Source organism: Motacilla alba, chromosome 4A (genome assembly GCF_015832195.1).
Source record: "Motacilla alba alba isolate MOTALB_02 chromosome 4A, Motacilla_alba_V1.0_pri, whole genome shotgun sequence".
In the NCBI taxonomy this organism is placed as follows: domain Eukaryota; kingdom Metazoa; phylum Chordata; class Aves; order Passeriformes; family Motacillidae; genus Motacilla; species Motacilla alba.
In genome coordinates, this window is record NC_052045.1 from 10057106 (window position 1) to 10080199 (window position 23094).

Sequence of the window (23094 nt, forward strand, 5' to 3'; positions counted from 1 at the left end):
GAACAGCCCTGACTTACTATGTATGAGTAAGCTCTGTTAACATTGCAACACTCACTTGATGCACAACATCTAAAAAATGGACTTTGAAACCATATAATTTGCTTAAGAGTTACATATAATTAAATGTTGCCACCTTGCAATTGACAGGTAATGAAAGAGGAGTGTTGTCATCCAGGGAAGAGTAAACAGAGGATTCTAGCTGGAGCCTGCTGCCAATGCTGGTCTCTCATAAAGGACTGGCTGTACTGCAGACACGAGTAAGCCTCATGAAATGATTTGGCTTAATCGTTGGTTAAATCATTGCCACAGACAGATTTTTGTACATCCGGTTGCATCTGAGTTCCTAAATAATGACAGGAAATACAGGTGACCAACACCTGCACACCACATGCAGTCTGTTCTTACCTCTTGGGCTGTTGAGAGAGGCCTCGGATGCCTTTCCACCATCCCCACAGTGACTCTGGTCAAAAGGAAGGCACTGATCACCTGTTCCTGCCACCACGTCTGCATTTTTGGCCAGATCCTTTGTTTCAGTGAGAGACTTGGCTTTGTAGACTTTTCTGGTGTTGGTATCTGATAAGTAAAGGGATTCTGACACTGGATCAACAGCCAAGTAATATTTATGTGCAGGACTTGTACTGAAACAGAAGAGAAGAGCATCAAAGTCAACTTGTTTTTTTCTTGTAAGTCTCTGTGGCAGCACAACAATTGTACTTCACTTATCTGAAGACATCAGCTCAGAGATCTGAAGAGGACAGAGGTGTGAGAGCAGCTTAAAACACCATCAGCACCCTGCTACAGAGCCTGACCAGTGAGTTTTGGGTCAGGGAGCTGGGGCAGAGACTGGTACTGGGACAGCTGGTCTGCCCATCAGTACCAAACCACTCAGGATAAAGCTAACTGGAGTGACTTCAGCATGGTTATAATTATTACTATCAAAAGCAAGATCATTTTTCTGTATCTGATACATGCTAGTACTCTTGGCACTGAAAACAAATCTATGAGTTGCAGCAAAGTGAATCACAGGCTGTTCTGGATAGGCACAGATACCCACTCTTGGTTATTTTTATCTGTTTCTAAACCTTAGGAAATACAAAGGTGTGAAACATGGTGCCTTAATTCATGCCGACTCTATTGTCAGGAGCAAGGCAGAAGGCCAAGTACTGTCAGTGCAACTAGGGATGAATTAATGCACCATAATTCATGCACTGTCACTGCCTTATTGAGATTATAAAATGTTATTTAAAAAAATATTTACATATGTTAATTAAATGGTGGGGATCATAAATTCTAATCTGAAAACCGAGCTGCATTTTATTATCTAGTAAGACTTTGAGTTTCTTTTTCAGTGTAAAGTTAATTTCCAATTAGAAGAAATTTTTTAAGCACACGGCACACCATGCTAGTGTCCTGAGCCTGCTGAGCCTGCAGTGAGGCCTAACTAAAAATCCAGATAGAGGGCCTTTAAATCACACAGCTGGTTACTGAAATGGTGGGAGAGAGGCACAGGCTGAGAGTTTAGGCGCTCAGACAATATTTTTAACAACTACTGTGTTCCTCTGAGGGGGAGGAGGAGATTTCTGAAAAGTGGCTGGGTTCTATATGCCCAGTTAGATTAAAGAAATTGTAAAAAATACCCCCCACTTCTTATTTTTTAGTAGATATTTTACTAATATTGGTTCAATTAACTAACACCTAAGATTGATGCATCAAAGTTGTGAAGTGAGTTCCTCCTCTCACTGGGCCAGTTCTGTTTGTGGTGGGTTTGACAACGCTCAGTGATATTCCCAGAGCTGGGGAACAGATGTGAAAGCTGGGGAACAGATGTGAAACCCAGTCCTAGGAACCACAGGGAATGAGAGGGCAGTGGTATGATGAAAGATGAGTAAGGGGATGAGCTAGAAGCAATTAATGCCAAGGTATCACCACTATGAAATTTTTTTGTTGAAAATATCAAGAGTCATTTTTGCTCTCTGGATTGAGGTCAGGAGTGACTGGCCAGCCAAATGATGACTTTTAAATAAAACATTTATATGAAAAAAGTTGCAAGGAGAATTCTAGATTTTAAACAAACATGTTGTTCAGTATGCAGAAACTGCAGAGAACCAGGGGTCACTCTATATTCTCCTTGTAGACACATTTTCTGTCATCCTTGTCATTAGATTTAATAGACCAGCTGTTAGAAAACTCTTCATGTTTATGCTTAAAGCCTTGCATACTAAAATGCTTAAAGAGTACTAGTAAAAAATGGAACACAACTAAAAAAACTTGCTATTTTTACAGAAGATCGTAATCAGATATAAATCTGAGTTGATTTAAATTAGCCTTTTGAAAAATATGTGAAGTAGATTAGGATTAAAAATTAATCTTTGCAGTACTTTTCTGTACTGAATTTTTCTCTGTACTTTTCTCAAAGTTTAGTTTCAATTTTTACCAGTTAAACAGCTTTGCTATAACTTATTAAAATCATGATTGCAAGAAAAACAAATGGGATAAGGTGTTTGTAAACACCAAAAATAAGATCAGTGGTGTTTTCAGTTTACTGGTTGCCAAACTTTTCCTTTTTACACAGTATTGTCTTTTTTACATGGTAAAAAGAACTCTTTTGGAGGCTAAAAGTTGTGTAGAAGAGCTGGATTTTGAAGCCTTTTCCTGTCTGGACTGTCAGGAGCCATCTTTTACCTGCTGCTTCTACATATTTCTTTGAGCATTCTATAAATTTCCCCCATGACTATGACCTTTACAGCCTCAAGAGAATGGCACACAGTGGGATTGTTGAGTACTCCCCTATGACCTCAAAGACTACATTAACTTCAAGTGATTTTCTCTTATTTCCTACAAAATTTGCTTGGACAGAATAGTGACAGAGATATTATTATTGCAATAATAGGGCTGGAGTACTCGAATATTGTCATAATTAATTAAGGTTGAAGCTCATCTCAAGAAACTAGTACTAGTGAACAGGTATTAAAAAGAGAAAAATCTGCTTTATGAAAGAAACCTCTAAATGTAAAAGCTGCTTTGTTCTTTGAATGCATTATAGAGAACTTCAGTTTAGAAACAGACCGGTCAGTTTAAAGCAAGTGGAAATAACCTTTCAAGAAAAAATGGAACACTGTACTTACCAACTGGGAATTATTCTTCCTTTTTAGGTTTTAATTGTAAAATATATGAGATGTGACATAATCTGGTAAATAATTTATAGTATTCAATAGCAGTCCTGTGGCTAAAGTGAGCAATTCCAACCAATCCTCTCATGCCGTAAACACAGCTCAATCCACACTCTGCTCCCTACTATGCCATGCAGTTACTGTTTTGTATTGTACTAGTGCTGGTTTATTTATCTCATTTAAGTACTGGAATGCTAAAAAGTTTATTTTTAAGGAGACAGAGTGCCTTGCTGTCTCTTTCTAGCATGCAACATCACTTCTGCAGCTGGATTGTTGGAACCAACTCCCTCACCGTCTGTCGCAGAAGCCAAATGTGCAATGTTCATTCCTTTAAAGAAATCCCTAAATTGCAATGCTAAAATGCCAGCTGGAAAGGGAGAAAGCCACTTGATTTATCTTCAGCTGGAGCAGCAACGACTGAGTTTTGACACAGCATCTTCAGTTCTGGGCTCTGCCGTGCACTCTGTAACTGGCAGGTTTTAAAGCTCATGGTACCCCAGAACCTCTGAGGCACAATTAAGTGCTCCACTAAAATACAGTGTGTTTCTGTAACCTTTTAAACTATTTTTTTAGTAGCTAAAGCTCTTGTTTCCTTGGATGGCTATATCTGTGATCACTTAAACACCATGTGAAATGGGTATGACAGCTATGAAATGTACTCTCAGTGTTCAGGTTTAAACCTGTCCATCTCTTCTTGGTGATCAGCAAACTGATTTTTAGAGGGAGACTTTACTCCTTTAACGAGAACAAATCAAACTTTCTGAACTATAAAGAAAGGTGAATTTGATTAACATTTGTATTTATTACCATTTATATTTATTAAATTCAGAGTGTTTCTCTACATCCTGATTTTTAAAAGGACTTTTGTAAGACTGTCTCCTCGAACGTGGTTCTCATACCAGTTGTTACATTTTACTTACCTGTGTCTTGTGTCTCTATTCCTGGAAAGGCAGATCAGTTCAGGTTTAAAAGGAAAGAGAAAGACAAGGAATGTTAGTCCCTGACAGAATTGTGTTATTTTCCTGACTGCTCACAGACTTGTATCCCACTAACAAAATACTGTTTATCCTCTTACTTGGTATTTCTTTCTCTCAAACTGTTTCCTTAGCACTGCCCACACATTGCCAAGTTAATTCTGAACAATGGGCACACAGAATCGTCACCAGCAATGTTAATTAGGTGGATGTTGAATAAGAGACATTTAATGTATTAATGTCCAAAATCTTTTCTGCCTTCCCCTGTGTCCCTCAAAGGGAAAGGGAAGCTGGGGTGATAATTACAGGGGAGTCATCAAGGGCAGCCTGGGCTCAGCCTCTGGCATGTCTGTGACGCCAGGATTGCTCCTGTCTGCTTAAACTGAGCCCCATCCTCTGCTCATGAGGAACAGTGTAAGTGCATTAATTGTAAACACGGTAAGTCTGTGCCCAGTCCTGTGACTTGACACGATACTCTGCGTGTTTGCTGTGGAATTATGCAGCTTTCTTTAAAAATATGCATCATGGTATATTTTAACTATTGGAGAAAATGTATGGAAAACCTCACAGGAAGAAAAATCAGCTTTATTAATTCTGAAATTTGCAGAAATTCATTATGCAAGACCTCCTCTACAGGCCACTTAAAACATCCTATTTAACTGATGACTACAAGTAAGTGTAAGTGTTCTGGTAAGTTGGTTTGATAGTTGATGACACATCGGCCACAAAGCAACTACATGTGGCTATTTCATCATGTCCCAAGGGATAAAAGCTCACCCTAGTTTTCACAGGCATATCACAGCCAGGATTAGGCACACTGATCAGAGCAAGCCAATTATTTTTTTACCTTAATTCTAATATACCAATGGAATTTCCAGAGGGGAAGATCCGTCTGACATAATTGAAATCCCCAATATAGATACTTCCATCAGGCCCAGAAGCAAGTGCAACTGGGGCAAAGAGTTTGCTGTTGAGGGCAAGCCCATTGCAGCTGGAGCAGGAGACACTCCTCTGGTGTCCATTGCCCATCACAGTGGAGATGACTGGAGGCTGCTGGGAAATAAACATGTTTTCCCCATTTCCTTTGTGCACAATTCCTAAAGGGAGGGGAGGGAAGGAAACAGAGACAAAATAAGCAAATTATTGGCATTTAAACAATTCTGCAGCTTTGGAATACAAATCCTCTAGAAAACCAGATTACCAAAATAGCAACAAACATCTGATATTCTAAAGACTGTCACAGGGTTCCACTAATCTTTTCCAATTTTGTTCATCCCAAGCTTCACTGTCACCATTTTGTTCAGCAGTGGCTAGTGGCTATTTTAAAGCCAACATCAGGAGGAAAACTCATGGTTGGTTAATGCTCTAACAAATTGACTGCTAATTGCAGTGCTATCTGATTTCTTGGGGATTACTGCTTTAATATTCATTTTATTCATAAATTTTTATTAGGTAGCAGAGGAATTTCTTAGGCAGTTTGAATATTTAATTAAAGGAGATTAATAGCAGGAGCACTATGCATTTTTCACGAAAGGGCACCGAGTGGCAGTACAAAATCAATATTCAAATTCAACTGCGAGTCCTTCATGGTATATGAAAATGGTGCCAAGTGCAGCAAAGCCAAGTTAAGAGTCAAGGAGCAACTGTGAAGCACCAGTGAATGTCTTCCCAGCAATATTCTCCCTTCTGCCATAAAGGCTAGAACAGTTTATTCTAGCACTGCTCTGCAGCATACACTGTTCAAAGTCTTCCCAGTTACTGGGCTGATGATACCAGAACTAGTACAAAGATGTATTTTCTCAAGCTGACAGCTATAGTGTTTATTTTAAGTAACAATGTGGTAATATATTTAAGAAGTATCATTGAAATGACATCTTATTGCAAGAATTTGGGTACTGCAAACAGAAGGTAGGTACTCTTTTAGATCCTAGTCCAAAATTTCTTATTTCTCTTGAAAGCCCAGTGCTTCATCAGAACACTGGCACTATTAAAGGAACAAACACAAGGGAATTTACTTTCTGGAGGACTCCTGCTGGGAAATGAGAATATTCTAGACATTGTAGGATGTACATGTTGAGACATGTCTGAGTTCTCCCAAAGTACAGCAAATGTATTTCTGCATTGTTTCTACCGAACTTCTATTTAAACTGTTTTTTGTGACTTTCAGGTAAATCTGAACATAAAATTCACCTTGGAAATTACTGAATGTTACCACACAGCTTTTTTTAAGGGAATTATATTAAAAAAAATACCTATGAACAATAGAGGACAGAATACACAGATTTTTTTGAATGATGGCTTAAAAAAAAGCATCCTAGAAGTATGCCAGTAAAATAAATGGCAATATTCTCTCTTATGCAGTGGATAAAAATACTATGAAATGAAGATGCTGCCCTTTGTCTGAAATTACAATGTTAAGGTAATCTTTCAACATCCTCTTACAAATGCCAGTAAATAATTAGGGCTCTGGAGAATATGTTTTGCTGTCAATAAATGTAAGTGTGTGCTTAATATCAGGCTTTTGAGCTGCTGCTTTAATTTCAGCTGATGCTCTGTTGCACTAGGGTTGAAATTACCTTAAAGCATAAAGTCTCTCTAAAACTACTCCTCCTTGCCCCAGATAAATAAAAATGGAATCAGTGCACTTGCCCATCAGAAAAAAAAATCAATTCAAATAACACCCTGAAAAATTGGTTAATAGCACATTCATTTGTATTCATGAGATACAGGTGTCTTTAAAAAAGACCTCAGTGTAGGAACTAGTATTTATGGTATCTGTTTTCTTCTTGATTATGAGAAATGCCCTGGTGATGTTCCAAACTGACAAAAACCTTGGTACCAGAAAACATTAAACAATAGTCATGTCACAAATTAGAAGTGATCAAACTCCAAACTGGTGAGGAAAAGAAAGCAGGAAAAGAGCAGAGGAGTATAGATGAGAATAGGATGTGATTCTTTGTTAACCCTACAGCCAGACTGATGCAAAACTGCATACATTTAGAAAAACTGAGTTTCCAATCACAGCCACATTGGAACAATATTTGTTATTTCACATCAATTCTGCTGGAATCGGGCATAATTTTTTTCTTTCTTTTTGTAAATCCTTACATCTGGCAGTAGGAACACAGTTTTCACTTGCTAAAGTTTCTGCGTGTCAATACATGTACCTCCACATTACTATGAACTGCAAGTCTCTAAAATTTCATCTATTTCTTGTTACTCAGTTTATTTTGTAACTTCTCTATAATGAGCAGCCTTCATGGGGAGGGAAAGAAGAGTATCTACCCTGGCTCTGAGAAGAAATGTTGGGCACAGTAGCAGACCTGCTGGGCAACCAGGCTTAACAGCTGAAGTTAGATATAAGCTCTTCAGGACTAGAAAATCAGGCAAAGTGCTTCTAGTTTTAGTTTGAAAATAAAATTGCAATTTGCAGTAGAGAATGTTATATTCCAATAGTGTTTCTGTAGTTAATCCAGTGGCAGTGTTTCAAAATCATAAAAGTTTCATCCTTCTAAAAAGAGCAGTTCTTCTGCTACAGAGGAGATGCTTTAATTAAAAAGTGAAAAATCTTGATATATTCGTACTCAAGCAGGCTACTCAATGCTCTTCATATCTGTCATGAATGGAGATAAGTCTAAAATACATAATTCTAGTTTGAATCATATTCTTCTCCTTTTTTAAAGCCCATGTTATGTATCTGAAATGGAAGTGCAATTTGCTTGTTTCTAGGTAAGACCAGAAGCACACTTGTTATTTTTATCCTTTTGGTTACCACAGTTCATTATTTTGTTTTGTTGCTTTAATATGAGCCTACAGGCTGCTCTGGTAGGTGTGCACCAGCTTTGTTATATTAATTGTTTTTCTGCCCTTAGCTGCTTCTCTAGTTGCTGTACATGAGCCACGTGTGGGTGCCCAAAGCCTGTAATAGTCCTGAGGAACCTCTGACACATCCCTGAGCCTGGGCTTTGCCACCTCGCCGGAGATACTCTGACATGCAAACTGCAAACAGAAGAGACCCTGGATTTCAAGTCAGATGTCCTTATGCCCTCTCCTTCCCTCGTGTGTCTCTGCAGGTGATGGGTAAAGATGTCTGGCAGCTTTCCCTGCCTGCAGCCTTGAGGGTGTCCAGCACAGCGGGAACACGCGAGGAAGAGGAGCGGGTGCAAGGAGCTGCACGTTCCCCATCCATGCAGTGGGCACAGCCCAGCTGATCTGAGAGGAGGTGCCCTGGGGCTGACAGCTCAGGGCTCTCTGGCACTCTCAGCCATACAACTGAGATGGGGACAGGAAGCAATTTGTCACCAGGCTCCGCATGCTCAGGAGAGCAATGGCTTAGCCCAGCTTGGATTATAATTGCATACTTTACAAAATCTCAGAACACGTTCGTGCCTACAGGGTGAATTGTAGGAGTAACCACTGCAGTTATCAGATAGTCATATAAATTAGAGTTACTGCCAGCAATTTAGTCTTGAAATTAAACTATGCAAGTGGTAAATTGGCACTAAGGAGCAGACTATGGGACTCACAGTTGGGGGCTCAGCTGACTGAGGTCAGATTTCTCTTTGTTAAATGTCAATAGCTGGCATTTAAAAGAGACAATCTATACAAACCAATAAGACAGGGAATGAAAGAACTGCTGTTTAAAATGTCAAACTATTTTAAATCAAAACAGAAATTCAGATAATTTACAAACTAAATCTGACCTTTTGTATTTGGAATATTTATGCTGTAGCTGTGCATTCAGCAACAGAACTTGTAAAACTTGAGAGCCATACATCTGTGCATGCATCTTCATCAACAGAAATTTGCAGATGGAAATAGATTTTATTGGACTGACTCTCAGCTGGAGCAAATTGAGAGAACTTTTCTGAATCCAATACTCTGTTGACTTATAAGTGCTAAAATACGACCTCAAGTTTCTCTTCTCCTGGATGAGATATCCATTTATTAGCAAAACCATATATAGTTACCATAATTTACCTACAAGTATTGTTTTAATAATTTAGTCCCATTAGTTCCTGATCATAGACGGTCATAAAGGGAAAGAAACCTCTCCAGGTGTAAAATAAAAGTACTGGGAAAAAAATTTCAAGCTTCCATGCTTGAAGAACATGTCTGCAGCCTTAATGTTATGACACCAAAAGCATTTACAGCTTTTTTTCTTTTACTAATGCTTTGAAATGTGTTGGATTGCTTTTACTGAGGAGTGACTTACTGTGCTTCTCCACAGAGTGGGCAGCCACAAAAACTGCAGAGCAGACTGGCAGCATGGGTTTGGAAGTGCTGGTCTGTGATCAAGCAGGGTTTGTCTGCCTGGGGCTGTGTTGCTATAAACTGGCAGCAGTGATAGGATGAATGGGGTGTAGACACTTCACTGGGAATGTAACACACTACAGACTGACCTGAAATGTGGCACTTCTACACCAGCTGGGTGAGAATGAACCCAAATTAGTTTGCCCTTTTCCCATCTGAATGACCGCAATGTGTTAGCGATCGCAAGAGTCAGTGATATTAATGTCTAAACCCTGGGAGCCAGAACATTCAAAATATCCTTTCAGATGGCATTTACAGTTCAGCTCTCAATACATGAGGGTGCACATTCAAAGAGGATTACACATTAGGAAGTGTAACACTTTAAACCTGAACAATTAATTCCTTTAAAATTTGTATTGTCCTTCTGCATGGGCAGTTAATAAAGGAGGGACTTACCACTTTGTGGATTTAATACATGGTGTTTGTTTATAGACCAGCCACCCAGATTTGAAGCATCCATTTCAAAGCCTTGAAGGATTACTGTTCTCTTCTCCCACAGAATAAAATCAGGACATGTTTCATATTCATATCCCACCGACACTGCAAACAAATAATTAAAGATCTCTCAGTCTACTTTTTCCCCTATGAACTGCTAGGCACTTTTTCATTCCAGGTTTTGATATTCATCTGTCAAGTAATGATGCCACTAATTTTCCTCTGCCTGATTACTATTGTATGGTATTTTTTGAAAAAAAGGGTTTTAAGAGATTATTATGTTATTACACCTACAGTTACTACTGCTTCAAAGCAGAAAATAGTCTGTGGTATCAGTTATGGAGTTCATAAAATTATAAATCTCCTCCAATGACTCCTGACTTGATTGTTTATTGCGTTTCTGCTAATTACCTGAATAACAGCTTAAATAGAAAAGAATCCATGCTAAAACAAATTGATTTTAATTTGTTTGTAGACTATAAAAATTATAGTTAGGCAGAAATGGATTGACAAGCTGAACATTTCTAGAATTACACATTTATCTTAACAGGCTTGCATATTACCAAAATACCTGATGAAAAATCTTGAATTTCCCCAAGGATGGTGGGTCTTGGGAACTCAAATTGATTAAAATCCTTTTCCTTTAGTTTCCATAAAACAAAACAAAACAAAAACTTCAAAATTTTTGATATCTCTAACATACCAAACTTTCAAAAAATTATTTATCTCTAACTTTACTAGATTTCAGTAAAACCCATTAATAAAGGAAGAATAATTTTTTGACACCAAATTCCATAATTTGACCTAGGAAATACTGAAATAGTTCAACCTTTCCAAAACAGAAATGTTTATAAAAAATTTTAAGATACAAATTTAAAAAATATTAAACATTTTTAATAGTTTCTTTTCACTTTTTCTATGTAACAGCTTTAGGTTTACTTTACTTAAGCCATAAATAGTTTTAATACCACCTAAATTCCATGACTGTATACAATCAAAATATTTTGACCAGGTATAACAGGGAAAATTTGTTTGTAAGATAAATGTTTTACAGCAAACTGAAAGCTCTTCCTTACAGTAACAGATCTAGAGCTGTTCACCATTTTAGCAGAAAGAACCTGTATTTGCAGCTGAACTCTGACTTGTAAAAATCACATTTCCTTAAGTACAGTATATATTGTACTTTTCAAACATTACAGGTTTCAGTTTGAGGGTCCAGCAGCCACTTTATCCAATTCTTCTGTTACAGGAGCTCTTACAACCAACACCAGCAAAGCTTCTGGGTCCCACCCTGAGCCGAGAGCCCAAGAGAGGGCAGGGAACTTCCAGAACAGCCACATCCTGTGCTGGGATGAGTCAGAAGGGTTCAGTAACTGAGCACACTATTTTCTAGGTGTTAATGCAGAGAGAAGATAAAGGGCAGATTTTTCCTATGAAGCAACATCACATTTGCCACCTACACATTAACATCTTCCCTCCAGTCGTGTGCTTAACACGTTCAATCCCAGGTCAGCTGTCTGTGCCCTTCAACACAGCCCCTCGGCCTGGCTCAGTGACCCATCAGGGACACACAGGACAGCTACCAGCTGCTGGGAGGGACCGTGCTGAGAGCTGGACAAGGGAGGGATAACCATTCACAGAGCCTGGAATCCGGGCCCATGGACCCACTGGGGAATCATTACCAGGGCTGGAGCTAACTCTGTAAAGCCTCAGTATGCTCTGCCTACAGCTGATGTTTCTGAGCTGCCAAATACTCTCCAGGGTTTATATCACCCCCTTTCTTAGGAGTTCACTGATCCCTGCTCTCTTACTGTGCATAGCTGTCATTTTATCCCCTCTCATTAGTGAGAGACATAAGGACTACACTCCCTTTGTGTGTGTCTACAACCAGCTTCTATGTGAATTTACCCACATTTATGAAAGACACCTATGCCCCGTGCTCCAAAAAGAAATATTTGTGTGATCTTAGAGCAAGGTCTCCTGATCCATCTACTTGGAAGTTCTGGTGTTACATCCATGAAAATTTCCTATCAGTCATTTTGCATACAAAGTAATCAAGGCAAAGCATAACACTGGTGAAGTCAGTAGGATGATTACAGTGCCCCTTGAGAAGTATTTTGTTAGGCTCCAGATTTGAGAAACATAATTTTGTAAGTGAAATTAAAATCTTGGTCAGCTTACCCTCATTGTGGGGTGTTACTTTCTGTTCCAATAAATTTCTAGCACGTTTTGAGGTGACTGAGATTTCACTGTATGAATGTGAACTTTAGCGACTATGGTTTTAGGCTTTTAGAGTCAGCAAGTACTGTTCTTTGCAGTCTCAAAATGGATTTCAAAAGATCTACTGATCATCTGTATCAAAACCCAATTATTTTCATACAACTATTAAGAATAATCAGTGCCAGACCTACAGCTTAAGGGCTTAAGAAATAAAAGACACAATTAACCAGGACAGTAACCTCGATTTCAACCTCCCCTGAAATATTTGTACTTATCTGCATCCGTCTTCTTTGAACAATGAATAAAATTCAACCACAGCACCAGGTAGGGCTGCTGGAGAGGCCAACCCCGAGAGAGTTTATCCTTGCAGACCCCTCAGTGCTGCTGTGTGGGATGCAGGGACTTGCACGAGTCTGTATGGAGTTCACAGGAGCATTTATTGAGGATTTGACTGAAATCCTTTTCTTGTGTTAGATTACAAGGGGACATAGACTTTACCCCTAAACTTTTGTGTGTCAGCATTCACATGATGCTTGTTTATTTGGAACAAAAAATGCTGCTTTGCCATCTCAGTTGCTACTCTGAGAAAATGGCCTCTTGTGAGGAGCTTGGGGACTGGACACATGCCAGCAAACATTTCTCCAGCAAGTTTAAACAGAACCATTTGCATGTGGAAATATGCTCAGAAAGTCTTGTTTTCTGTAGCTGGTTATGTGATCAGTGCTGTCAATAACCCCAAAGAAAAATATAGACGTTTATAGTATTTAGAAAACCAAAAGCAGATGGTTATAATCCTGAGTTCTAGGACTTCAACCTGCTCCAATTTAATTTAATTAAAATGAAAACTGAACAGAATGCATTATTAAATATTGGTAATATACTGGCAGAAAAAATTATTTTGACAAAAATTCGTATAATGGATGCAGATAAAGATCCCTGAGTAACTACAGTGTGTCAAATTAAATAAAGCTTTATTGGAATCTAACAAAGCATGAGAGTAATGCACTTAAAATATCAAGATTTTTGCTTCTACTTTGAAAGAAACATAATTAACCTAACTTTAAGGAAAAAAAATAAAATTAAGCACCAATTAAATAATTTAATAGTTGCTACCCAGCACTACTGTGTAAGCTTTATTCATATTTAAACACATGAAGCTCATCTACTATTAATTTGGAAAACTAACTACAGTATCATTTCATGAGATGCTATGTATTTGAATTGAAATGTTTTAAAGTCTGGATATGTACTGGACTTCTCAGTCATTAGAGGACTCTTAGATGATGCAGTGGGAGCAGTGTAGTCAACTGTTCTCTCTCAAACATGAGACAGTGGCAGCCTCTGGACACAGGGCACACGTAGCCAGGCTGAGGAAAGCCCCAGGTGGCACCTGTGACCCACCTGGTCCTGCCTGATCACCCTTGGCAGTGACAAAGGGCAAGCTGGAATATTTTTTTATTTCTGGACTCGCACAAATATGTGCCGACAACTCACCTGATACCTTCCCTCGCTGCAAAAACAAAAGGAACTGGTATCAGCAATGGGACAAGGCTGGATCTGCCCTGTCCCAGGGTGTCTTGTATCTCAAGAGGCTGAGAAGGGCACTGCTGCTCCTGGCCACACACCACACCTGGGATGTTCAGGACCTTGGGGTCAGTGCCAGCACCTGAATGACCCCAGGAAAATGTTGTCCACCCTTCTGCAGATGTGAGCCAGAAGGGAAAAATCAGTTTCACACAGGAGAGATGATGCAGCAGCTCTGCAGATCTTGCACCCAAGGTTGGAGTTTGGACTCCTTTAGGCCAAAGCAGTGTGTGAGCTACAGCTGGAATGAGAAGACCTGAGCTTCTGCATGAGCATTCATAGCAGATCAGGAAACTAATGAAGCCCAAAATGTATCACTTATTCCTTGGTTGCTTCAGTTTTCAGCTGAATTTGTTCCTGATCTGGCTCATTTCATGATCAAATGAATGTGAGTGGTGGCCCATGGGTAAGGACAGAACATGGGAATGTCCCTGCAGGCAGCAGCTCGTGTTGTGTGGGGTCAAGGAGACAGCAGGACTACAGCTCTGGGAAAACCTTCATCTGCCTTTTCCTTTGCATATTGCATTATGTAATCCTATTCCACAGCTTGGTCTCACAACCCATCATGGACATCCCTGTCTGTCTATGCCTGCATCATTCTCAGGGAAGAAATGACAAGGAAAATGCTAAAATGCTCCTTTTTCCGCACTGCCTCCCCACAGAGCCACCTCCCAGAGCACCTGTCTGGGAGCACACAGTAACACTGTCACACACCAGAGGGCCTGAGAGCTGCAGAGCCCAGCTGGCACCTTTTGGCTCTGCACAGGCCACTCTGCCTGCATGGACAACTCAAGAGATCCTGAAGGAAGTTCCTGGCTGCCCTCAGAACAGCATTTTCATATGTGGAATGAAGCATATTCCTTGTGAGGGTGCACAGCTCTGTCACCCCTGCTACTCTTGCCTGACAGTCTGATCTGCCAGTGCTGCTGCTTATTACTGCCCTAACAAAAAAGCAAACAGAACTGCTACCAAAATGAATGGGGTTCATTCACAATACTAAGCTTTGCTTGTAAAGTAAGTAATTCTAATACAAAGCATCTATTAGTCCATTAAACAACATAACATCAAATTAAATTAAAAAGGAGAAAGCCTTAAAAAAAACAGATTATGAAATTAATGAAAAAAAAATGCTGGCTAAATAAAATGTGTTTGCACAGACAGCACTTTTGTAGCAATTCTCAGAATAGCCTGTGCTGCTTGCTGAACAAAGCCTATGAAACATGATGAGTTTTGGATAAACATCTTTAAACAACAAATCAATTAGTTTTAACTATTGGGGACATGAAATGTAGTAAGAAAAGATAGCCAAAAGTTAGAATTTTGAAAACCCTAAGCGGAAATGACATTTTAAATGTCACAGCCAAAAAATGACAGGAACAATGACACACCAAAGGTCATATTCAGAGCAACATTCAAAAACAGAGACAGCTAAATATAATGCCATTAGTACATAACCATTCTCTGAGGGAAAAAGGAATTTTCAAATTGATTAAATTAGAAAGATGACATTGAAAGAACAAGAAAATAAATGTTCTTGGGAAATCATACAAGCCACTTCAGTGACTTTAGCTAAAGAGGCATTTGATTTAAAAGAATGTAGGAGCAGCAAGAAAATTTATCTGCCATATTTTCCTGGCTTGATGTATGTGAGTGCTTCTGCTTACATCAAGGTGATTCTACATACCCATTGCCTCAGCCAGACCAGAAACCTTCTGTCCATATATATCTGTCTTATTCCAGGCAAACGTGTACACCAAATTGGCTGCAGCAGGAAACCATTTCTGAAGCAGACGACCTTCAACAGCGACTATCAGATGGACTTTGGCCATTCCAGAAGGGATGGTTGTGTGTGTCAAAATAATGCGCAGCAAAGTTTTATACCCCGGTGTCCGACTACTGAGATAACTGAGCTTCACAAAACTTGAAGGAATTGCAATTTCCTCTTGGACCACCTTGGAAAAAAACACATCATTGTATCTATAGCCAAGAAAAATGCAAAATTGTAACGGTAAGACAAGCTAATTATTTTATATATCACAATTATGATGTGAACACAGCACCACTGAAACAACTGGGTTTACTTCAGCAATGCAGTGGTCAGGCACATGACAAAATGTCCAACATCAGACACTGCTTGGTCAACCGACTGAATGGCAGGCTGTCTGTTTGATAAAGAGCCTCTTCCTCTGATGCTTTTCTCTGCTGGGGAGCAAATATTGCATCTGTGCACATATTCTTACATACAAGCTGTACAGCTTTACCTTGTCTTTATTACTTGGTTTACTTAATAATTGCTCTTAACTGGAATACAATTAAAATTGTTTAAAATATACACACACCGTCTATCACATACATTGTGATGTTAAGATACTATCCTGCTTTGGAGACAGTAACTTTAACTTGGGGAGTCTTAAGAAAGAAAAAAACCCTTCCTGCTAAACCATCTGTGCAGTTAGGCCAAGCTCCAGCAAGAAGGGGCACAGTGTACAAAGGAGCAACATTAGGAACCTAGCAAGCTAACTGGGGACACACAGCAGTGAGGATGAAACAGCCTGAGCAACAGAGTCATCTCGCTCACAGGTAAGTCCCCGGGGAGTGCAAGTGAACTCAAATCCCAGGGCCCTGCTGTCAGTGCTGCTGTCTGAACCACCTGGATTAAAGCAAGCTTGGATATTCCCACGGCGGGGTGGTATCAATTCCCACTGCAATGGAGATGGGCCCTCAGCTACTAGAAGGACTGCAAAGGCTCTGAGCTTGTTAGGTGAAAAAAGAAATTTGGCCTTGACCTCTTGAATGATGTGGGCCTTGGAGCTACAAAAAGGGATTTAGCTCCTGAGAGAAAAGAGCTGTTCTGGGACAGACTGTGAAGGAGAACAGGAGAGAGACAAATATGGCTTCTTGAAGGATGCTACCACAGTCACTCAAAAGCCACCTGAAAATGAGACTGTGGTTAACAAGGTTAATGATGTTAGTGCATTTCTGTACCAATGAATCAGCCTGTCACAATGTTAAATTCATCATGCTTGGAAAAAGACAAACTGTTTTGTTTATATTTTCCAGTTTTTAAATTTTCCTTATTTAACAATAGATTACTTCACTTGCAACCAATGTTATTTACACACTGCAACAGTATCACTGTCACAGCATTGCTGCAGTACAGCTGGAGGCCTGCCAGCACTTGTCGTTTCAACAGATGAAATGTAGTGTTGCCAGGGAAATCCTGCTCCCTTTATTGTTCCTGATTTGCAGTGTTCCCCTTCTTTCCTGCTGACATCCCAGCTGCCCTCTCTGTCATACAACTGACATTCCTTTTCATTTTTTAATAAAAAAGGAGGAAGAAATATTCATGCATTAATACATGCTAATGTATCTCTGTCTGCTATTATTCTCAGTTAATTTTTGCTCAATTCCCAGAACCATACAATGAAACTCAACACTCTAAGAAACCTCCAATGACAAAAAAAAAAAAGAAGAAAAGTACTGGGGAGTGGTTTCTGAGTAGACTGCATCTTTGAGTACCCCACTGTTCAAACAAGACCAAGGCATACCTCATGTGGAGCACTGTGACCCAGTTTTTTCTTACTGGTGTGCAGCAGTTATTTTTAATTTATGTTCATTAGTTTCACTTAGTACATTCTGTGAAGCAGTGCTATGACCATCAACTGGATGAAGCATGATAATAGTTATGGAGGTGTTTAGACATAATGCTGTTCAAGCAGAGGTGTCTCACACATAGAATAAAGTAGCAACACTTTCATGAGGCTACAGGTACCCCAAAGTATATTCCAGGCTTGCTTGGTGAAATTAAAAGAGAACCTGAAAGAGGTCATATTCTTTAAAATCTAAGTGCTCAGACAACATACTAAAAATTAAGGGCATTAATATGACCTGAGCTGTGCTTTGTTGTGTGCTTGACTCTCACAATGTTTTTTAAGAGCCAAGTAAAACAACAGTTAATTACAAGGTTAATTAGAAATTACTTTAAACACTTAAGGGAGTGTCAAGAAAAAATACATTGAAGTTAAAAAAGAAGTCCTAAAGATCATGTTAAAATTGCTCTCTCTACCTTGGTAATAGGTAATTAAAGTAATTAAACCCAAGAATCTGACATTACAGCAGTTATTTGCTCGCTGTCTTTGAAGATTGTCTAAACCTGGTTCTGCAGCAGAACAAACTGTTAATTTAGAAGTCTTTTCATTACCTGTAGTTCTGGAATAACAGTTCCTCTTTCAGGACAGGACCCTCCAAATGCTGTCAAGGGGGAAGGGAGTACAATTGGATTTGGACTGATAAAACTACTGATGTCACAGGATGGTGTGTCCAACTCTGTTCTTTGCATTACAACTTTGTCTACAATGATAAATCTATTCCAAGGCAACCAAAGTGTTCTTTTTTCAGATATGAAAGGAGATCTGTCAAAAACTAGAGTGACAGAGATTCCTCCAACAGCCACAAGGTCAAAACTGGAAAAGAGAAAACAAATAATTTTGTTTCTTTTTGTTTTTTTCATCACATTACCACACCTTTCAATGCATCACAAACAAAAACTTTATGTTCATTATTACAGCTCTTAATTTAGTATGTGAAATCATTCAAGTGTACATTCCTTGTATCACCTTGGTATCCACAAAGAAGCTTTACCCCTGTGTGCTTCCTTCCTGTATGCATCAACACCAAGGCACAGAATTTCACTGTTCCTTGGCCTCTCTCCCCTCTATTTATCTACTAGCATCAATACCAGCGAGCCATCTGTAACAGAAGTGTCAACCCAGCTGCTTTGGTTTACATGAAAGACATCCCTATCCCAGAAAAAGGATGCCACTCATCATCTCTGCAGGAAGAGCATGCAGAATAAGAAGGCTTAAAGCCTGTTAGGCCTTATTTCTATTAACATAACCCCTTCCCTTCTTCTAAAACCAGCAGGAGGAAAAGGTTGACTACACTGCACATATGACCTCCCTGCACAGGATATGAAATTTTTGGGAGAGATGGTGATTAATTGCACTGAGAACTGAATCAGCTCTTGAACACAAGGAGGGTGATCCTCTGGGAGCTAACTGTGAAGAACCTTTGGCACATCTGGGCTGCAAAACAGTGGGATATAGAAGGTATGATGTACAGTCTCAATTTCCAGAGTTTCTGACATCCGCAGTCAGGCAACACAAGGTAATATGTAAATAGCTGCTTCACTCTCTGTATTACTGAATGCATCTATAATGGAGGTTTTTGATGGTAACAAACTGTGATAAGAAGTCAGACTTAATTATGCATATCTCATCACATTTCCCAAATGACACCGATTACATTCACAGCAAAATACAGGTAGCATATTTTAATGCAACAACTTTATCCAGGCTAGCATAAGGAGGAAATGATAATTACTAACTTTAAGTACTGTGATTTGAAAGTCAATAAACCCAGGTGAAATAAATATGCACGCTCCTTACTTCTAAAAATTGGCAAAGCCAAACAAAAAAAATAATTGTGGAAACAGTGACAAATTGCACCACTTTTTCCCTGCTGGAAGACAGCTTCAGATTTTTTGTAATTCACAATCCAGCCAAGGAAGATGAAGTCTTAAACTGCCCTTAAGAGCTTAATGGAAGTTCAGGAGGAAGTCATGACCCTATTACAAATGGATGGCCAGCCCTGGAGTGCAATACAGACTATATTGAAACCTCACCTGCTTTGAGAAATGAACTCAAACCTGTGAGGGTGGGGAAGAAGGGGAAGCCAGGGCTGGTTATGGAACAGCAATTTAACCATCTGTCTTTGGAAAGAGTCTGTTCCCACTTTTCATTGTGTACCTCAGGTGATCAACTAAAAGATTTGACTTCATTGACACCTCAATAAACTACTTGGATGAGCCACACTTAACAACAACAACAAAAAAAAACAAAACAGGAAGACAGGATATTTCATGGAAAACCTGACTTGTGAAAATATTCCAATGTCAAGAAGGTACTGTTACAGCAGACCTGGCACATTTTGACTCGGGGAGTTTGAATGTCACTGTAATTTTGTTGCAGTTCGGGTTTTTTGCTTCTCTTTCTTCTTTGGTCCCTTCACTACAGAGAGCTCCAATGGACTGTGCTCCCAGAGCAGGCGGCCAGATGTCATCCTCAAGCCACACTGTGAACTGTGATGGCTATGAAAATTCTGTACATGAATAGAAGTTGGCAGATGGCCTTAACCACACAAACCTAAACCAGTGGAGGATAATACATGAAAGCCTGACCTCCCATCCTGTCGACTGATGGTGTATCCATACTCATTGTGGTGCAGGAAACTGACGTTCACTCCAACCAAAGGTGTTCCATCGATTGCTACAACCTGGCCTCGGATGACACACGCCCGTCTGTAACAAGAAGAGTAGAAGGCAACAAGTTACAAACATGAGGAGGGGGAGAAAGGCATTGATTTCAGAAACTGGGCTGTGCTTCGTTCCCAGACAGACAGAACCATCCTGATATCAGAGTGACTGCTGATTTTTTTGGAAGAGAAGTCATACAGGCCCAAAAGACTGATTTGAAAAAGCATTCTCCTGTAAGGATGACACACAGACTCTCCCATGAACTGTTGGTATAGGAGAATATGTTCCTGTTTTCTCACATATTTTAGGGTACTATTTGCTCTGCCACTGAATGGCACTGCAAAGGTTTCACTGATAGTGTGATTTAGCTTGCTGCAGCTCTAGGGAATGATGGTTTGTGAAAGGAGAGAATGAAACCTCATTCTCTGCTGCTAGGTATAGGGCATTGCTGTCTATTAGAAAAAAGCTGAACTAATGTGATAAGGCAGCAGTGAGATACACGGGCTTCACCAAACATCAGAAAGTTACACAGGTAAATTCGCAGGGTGCCTGATCAAGTGTAACATACATTTTTCTCAATCCCCCATCACATTTGATGCTCTTCTGAATTCCCTCTGGGATGTGTTGGACTTGCACCCACTTTCCACTTTATCCTCACATTCCAGAGCAGAGGTTGGAACATGGCAGCACAGCAGAAGACATCAAAGTCAACGGACAGGAAAGTGAACTCATTACTAAGTGCGTCTAATCGGAGGCTAACAGGATCACAGAGTCATAGAAAATGAGAGCTGAAAGGAAATACAAGACTTTATCTTGTCCATTCCTTTGCCTCGGGTTAGATCAACTGTGCCTACATCAGTCCAGACAGATGCCTGTCTAACTCTATAAGCTCACCAAGTTACCCATTCCAATGCCTCTGCATAAGTGCTCTAGTCATGGCAAGTTCTTCCTACTGTCCAATTTGAACCTCTGCTGTTGTCCTTTCATACCATTGCTTTACCTTAGTCACAAAAATGGTGAAGAAATTACTCTTTCTTAGCTTTAGCCTTTTACCTATCTGAATAAAGAAACATATAGAAATTAGGTCTCCTAAAGATGAGAAAAAAGACATAAAATATCCTTATGATGTAGATTAGGACCTAGTGGGATTTTCTAAGGGCTTACACAGCTACATTCCACTGAAATTCCTCCCAGTAGTTTTCCTCTGGGCTGTCAGCTACACCACACGTCCACTGGCTGAACCAGCCCAGACCTTGGAAACTCATGATACTATTGCAGCTTCCTGGAACCATCCTGGAACTGTGGTTTGAGATAATGAAATGAACAGTATATGCAGAAGTCTTTTGCTAACATTAAGACATTTAGGGTCAAAACCAATACAATACTTACAAAGTGAACTGGCATTAATTACTCAATATAAATGACAAGCATAAATTTAGGCATTGTTACGTTTCTTTCTCAATTTAAAAATTTGTGGCAAACCTTAACAAACACATCCACTTCACAGTGAATATGTGATCTAAAGGAAAAAACTTAATATCTCCTCAGACAAAAGTTATTTAGGAGTCTACATATGAATTAAAAAAATATCCCTAGAGAGATTAATTGACCATGATCCAATGAAATCATATGCAGAAATTGGAGAACATAAATTTCTGAAAATTTTGACATGCTTCTTAAGATCCCATTCTCCCAAGCCACTAACAGGACACTGATTTATCACCATGATATCATCAAACCTTTGTGACTATGACTTGAGAAAACACAACTGGTAAAAATTAACCTCTTTGCCAGTACACCATTCCCACAGTTGTTAATAGGAATTCCATGCTCCCAGGCCATGAAAAGATGCTGATAAATCCTAGAGGAATGGCAGATGCTGCATTACTGCTAATATGCAAAACAAGTAGATCTGATTTATCACCTGTTTTGTTTCCTACATGAAGTAAATTGGTTGTGGCCCTATTTGTTGCCCAAAATCTGCTGCTCCACTGAAGGCAACTGAGCTCCTGTTTGTCTCAACAGACTCACAAGACTCACTCAAAAGAACAGCCAGGTCAAATTACTCTTTGATTTCTTGGAGCAGAAAATACGTGTTTATATTATTTTCCTGTATTTCTAACATCAATAGATGTGCATTTTCTTTTCTAATACCTTTATTAATGCACTCCATATATTTACAACACACTTAGGTGTGAGAGTGAGACCCCTGGGAGTAATCATCATTCAGTGCATTATTCTTGCACTCCTGTTTGTTCATTCCACACAGACCTGTCTTCTGACACTACTCCGTCCTCATATTTCATCAAGCATGCAGATTTGTATGATAAAAGCTCATCAAAATCTCCATCCATGGTCTTTCTTCCCTTTACTCATTCACTTAACTTCCCATTATTCATAAATAATATTAAGAGACTTATCTTTTGACATTCTCCTTTTTTATTCATCATATTTTACAAACCACACATATTTACGGTATGTGATAAAGAGACATAAACCTCATTACTCTACATTTATCTGTACTGAATTGTCTTTCTAATCTCTTAGATTTTAAATGTCCTAAGCCTGCCTCTGTGCTCCTACATTTATCCTCATTATTTAATGTCTCTTTACGACCTCCTCTAAGTTGAAGAGCCTTCTCTGGCCTCTTTTTGAATTACCAGAACCTACTAAATCTTTGACTAAGCATTTGATCAGAATTAGCTTTGATTCTGGCATTTACCGCAGCTATGAAAACATTTTTCAGTTACTTCATGATGAGCATGAGTCTCCAAGGCTCAGGAGGTAACCAAGGGCCCCAGCTTGCAGCCAGTTCCCTCTTGTTTCCCAGTGCCCTGGCAGCTGACAGAGCAGACCCCACATCCCCAGGCATGCTGGCAGGCAGGTTCCCTGCAGCCCTGCTGCTCAGAGAACACCTCAATTCCTCCCCTTACAGAGCTTTTAGAGCATGTTCCCTGCAGTGATGGCCCTTCATAGTCACTTCACGCTTCCTTGCTTCAACATCCATCCTCTTCCCAGATGAGCTGGAGGCCTTGCTACCACTCACTGCTTCTCTTCATTTGAGCAGAGAAACCTCTAAAGATCA

At 39.5% G+C, this 23094-nt stretch overlaps 1 protein-coding gene across 11 annotated transcripts in view; it reads right to left on the reverse strand.

The window, feature by feature from the left end:
• The window catches only part of TENM1 (teneurin transmembrane protein 1), a 796581-nt gene that overhangs the window by 60594 nt on the left and 712893 nt on the right, over positions 1 to 23094 (reverse strand). For all 11 annotated transcript variants that reach the window (XM_038164627.1, XM_038164626.1, XM_038164635.1 and 8 more), the window contains 7 exons: positions 19935 to 20054; positions 17898 to 18159; positions 15381 to 15648; positions 9854 to 9997; positions 4992 to 5241; positions 4091 to 4111; positions 406 to 638 (listed from right to left, as the gene is read on the reverse strand). In XM_038164627.1, the coding sequence (XP_038020555.1) occupies positions 406 to 638; positions 4091 to 4111; positions 4992 to 5241; positions 9854 to 9997; positions 15381 to 15648; positions 17898 to 18159; positions 19935 to 20054 (1298 nt within the window). The remainder of the gene's footprint in view (positions 1 to 405; positions 639 to 4090; positions 4112 to 4991; positions 5242 to 9853; positions 9998 to 15380; positions 15649 to 17897; positions 18160 to 19934; positions 20055 to 23094) is intronic.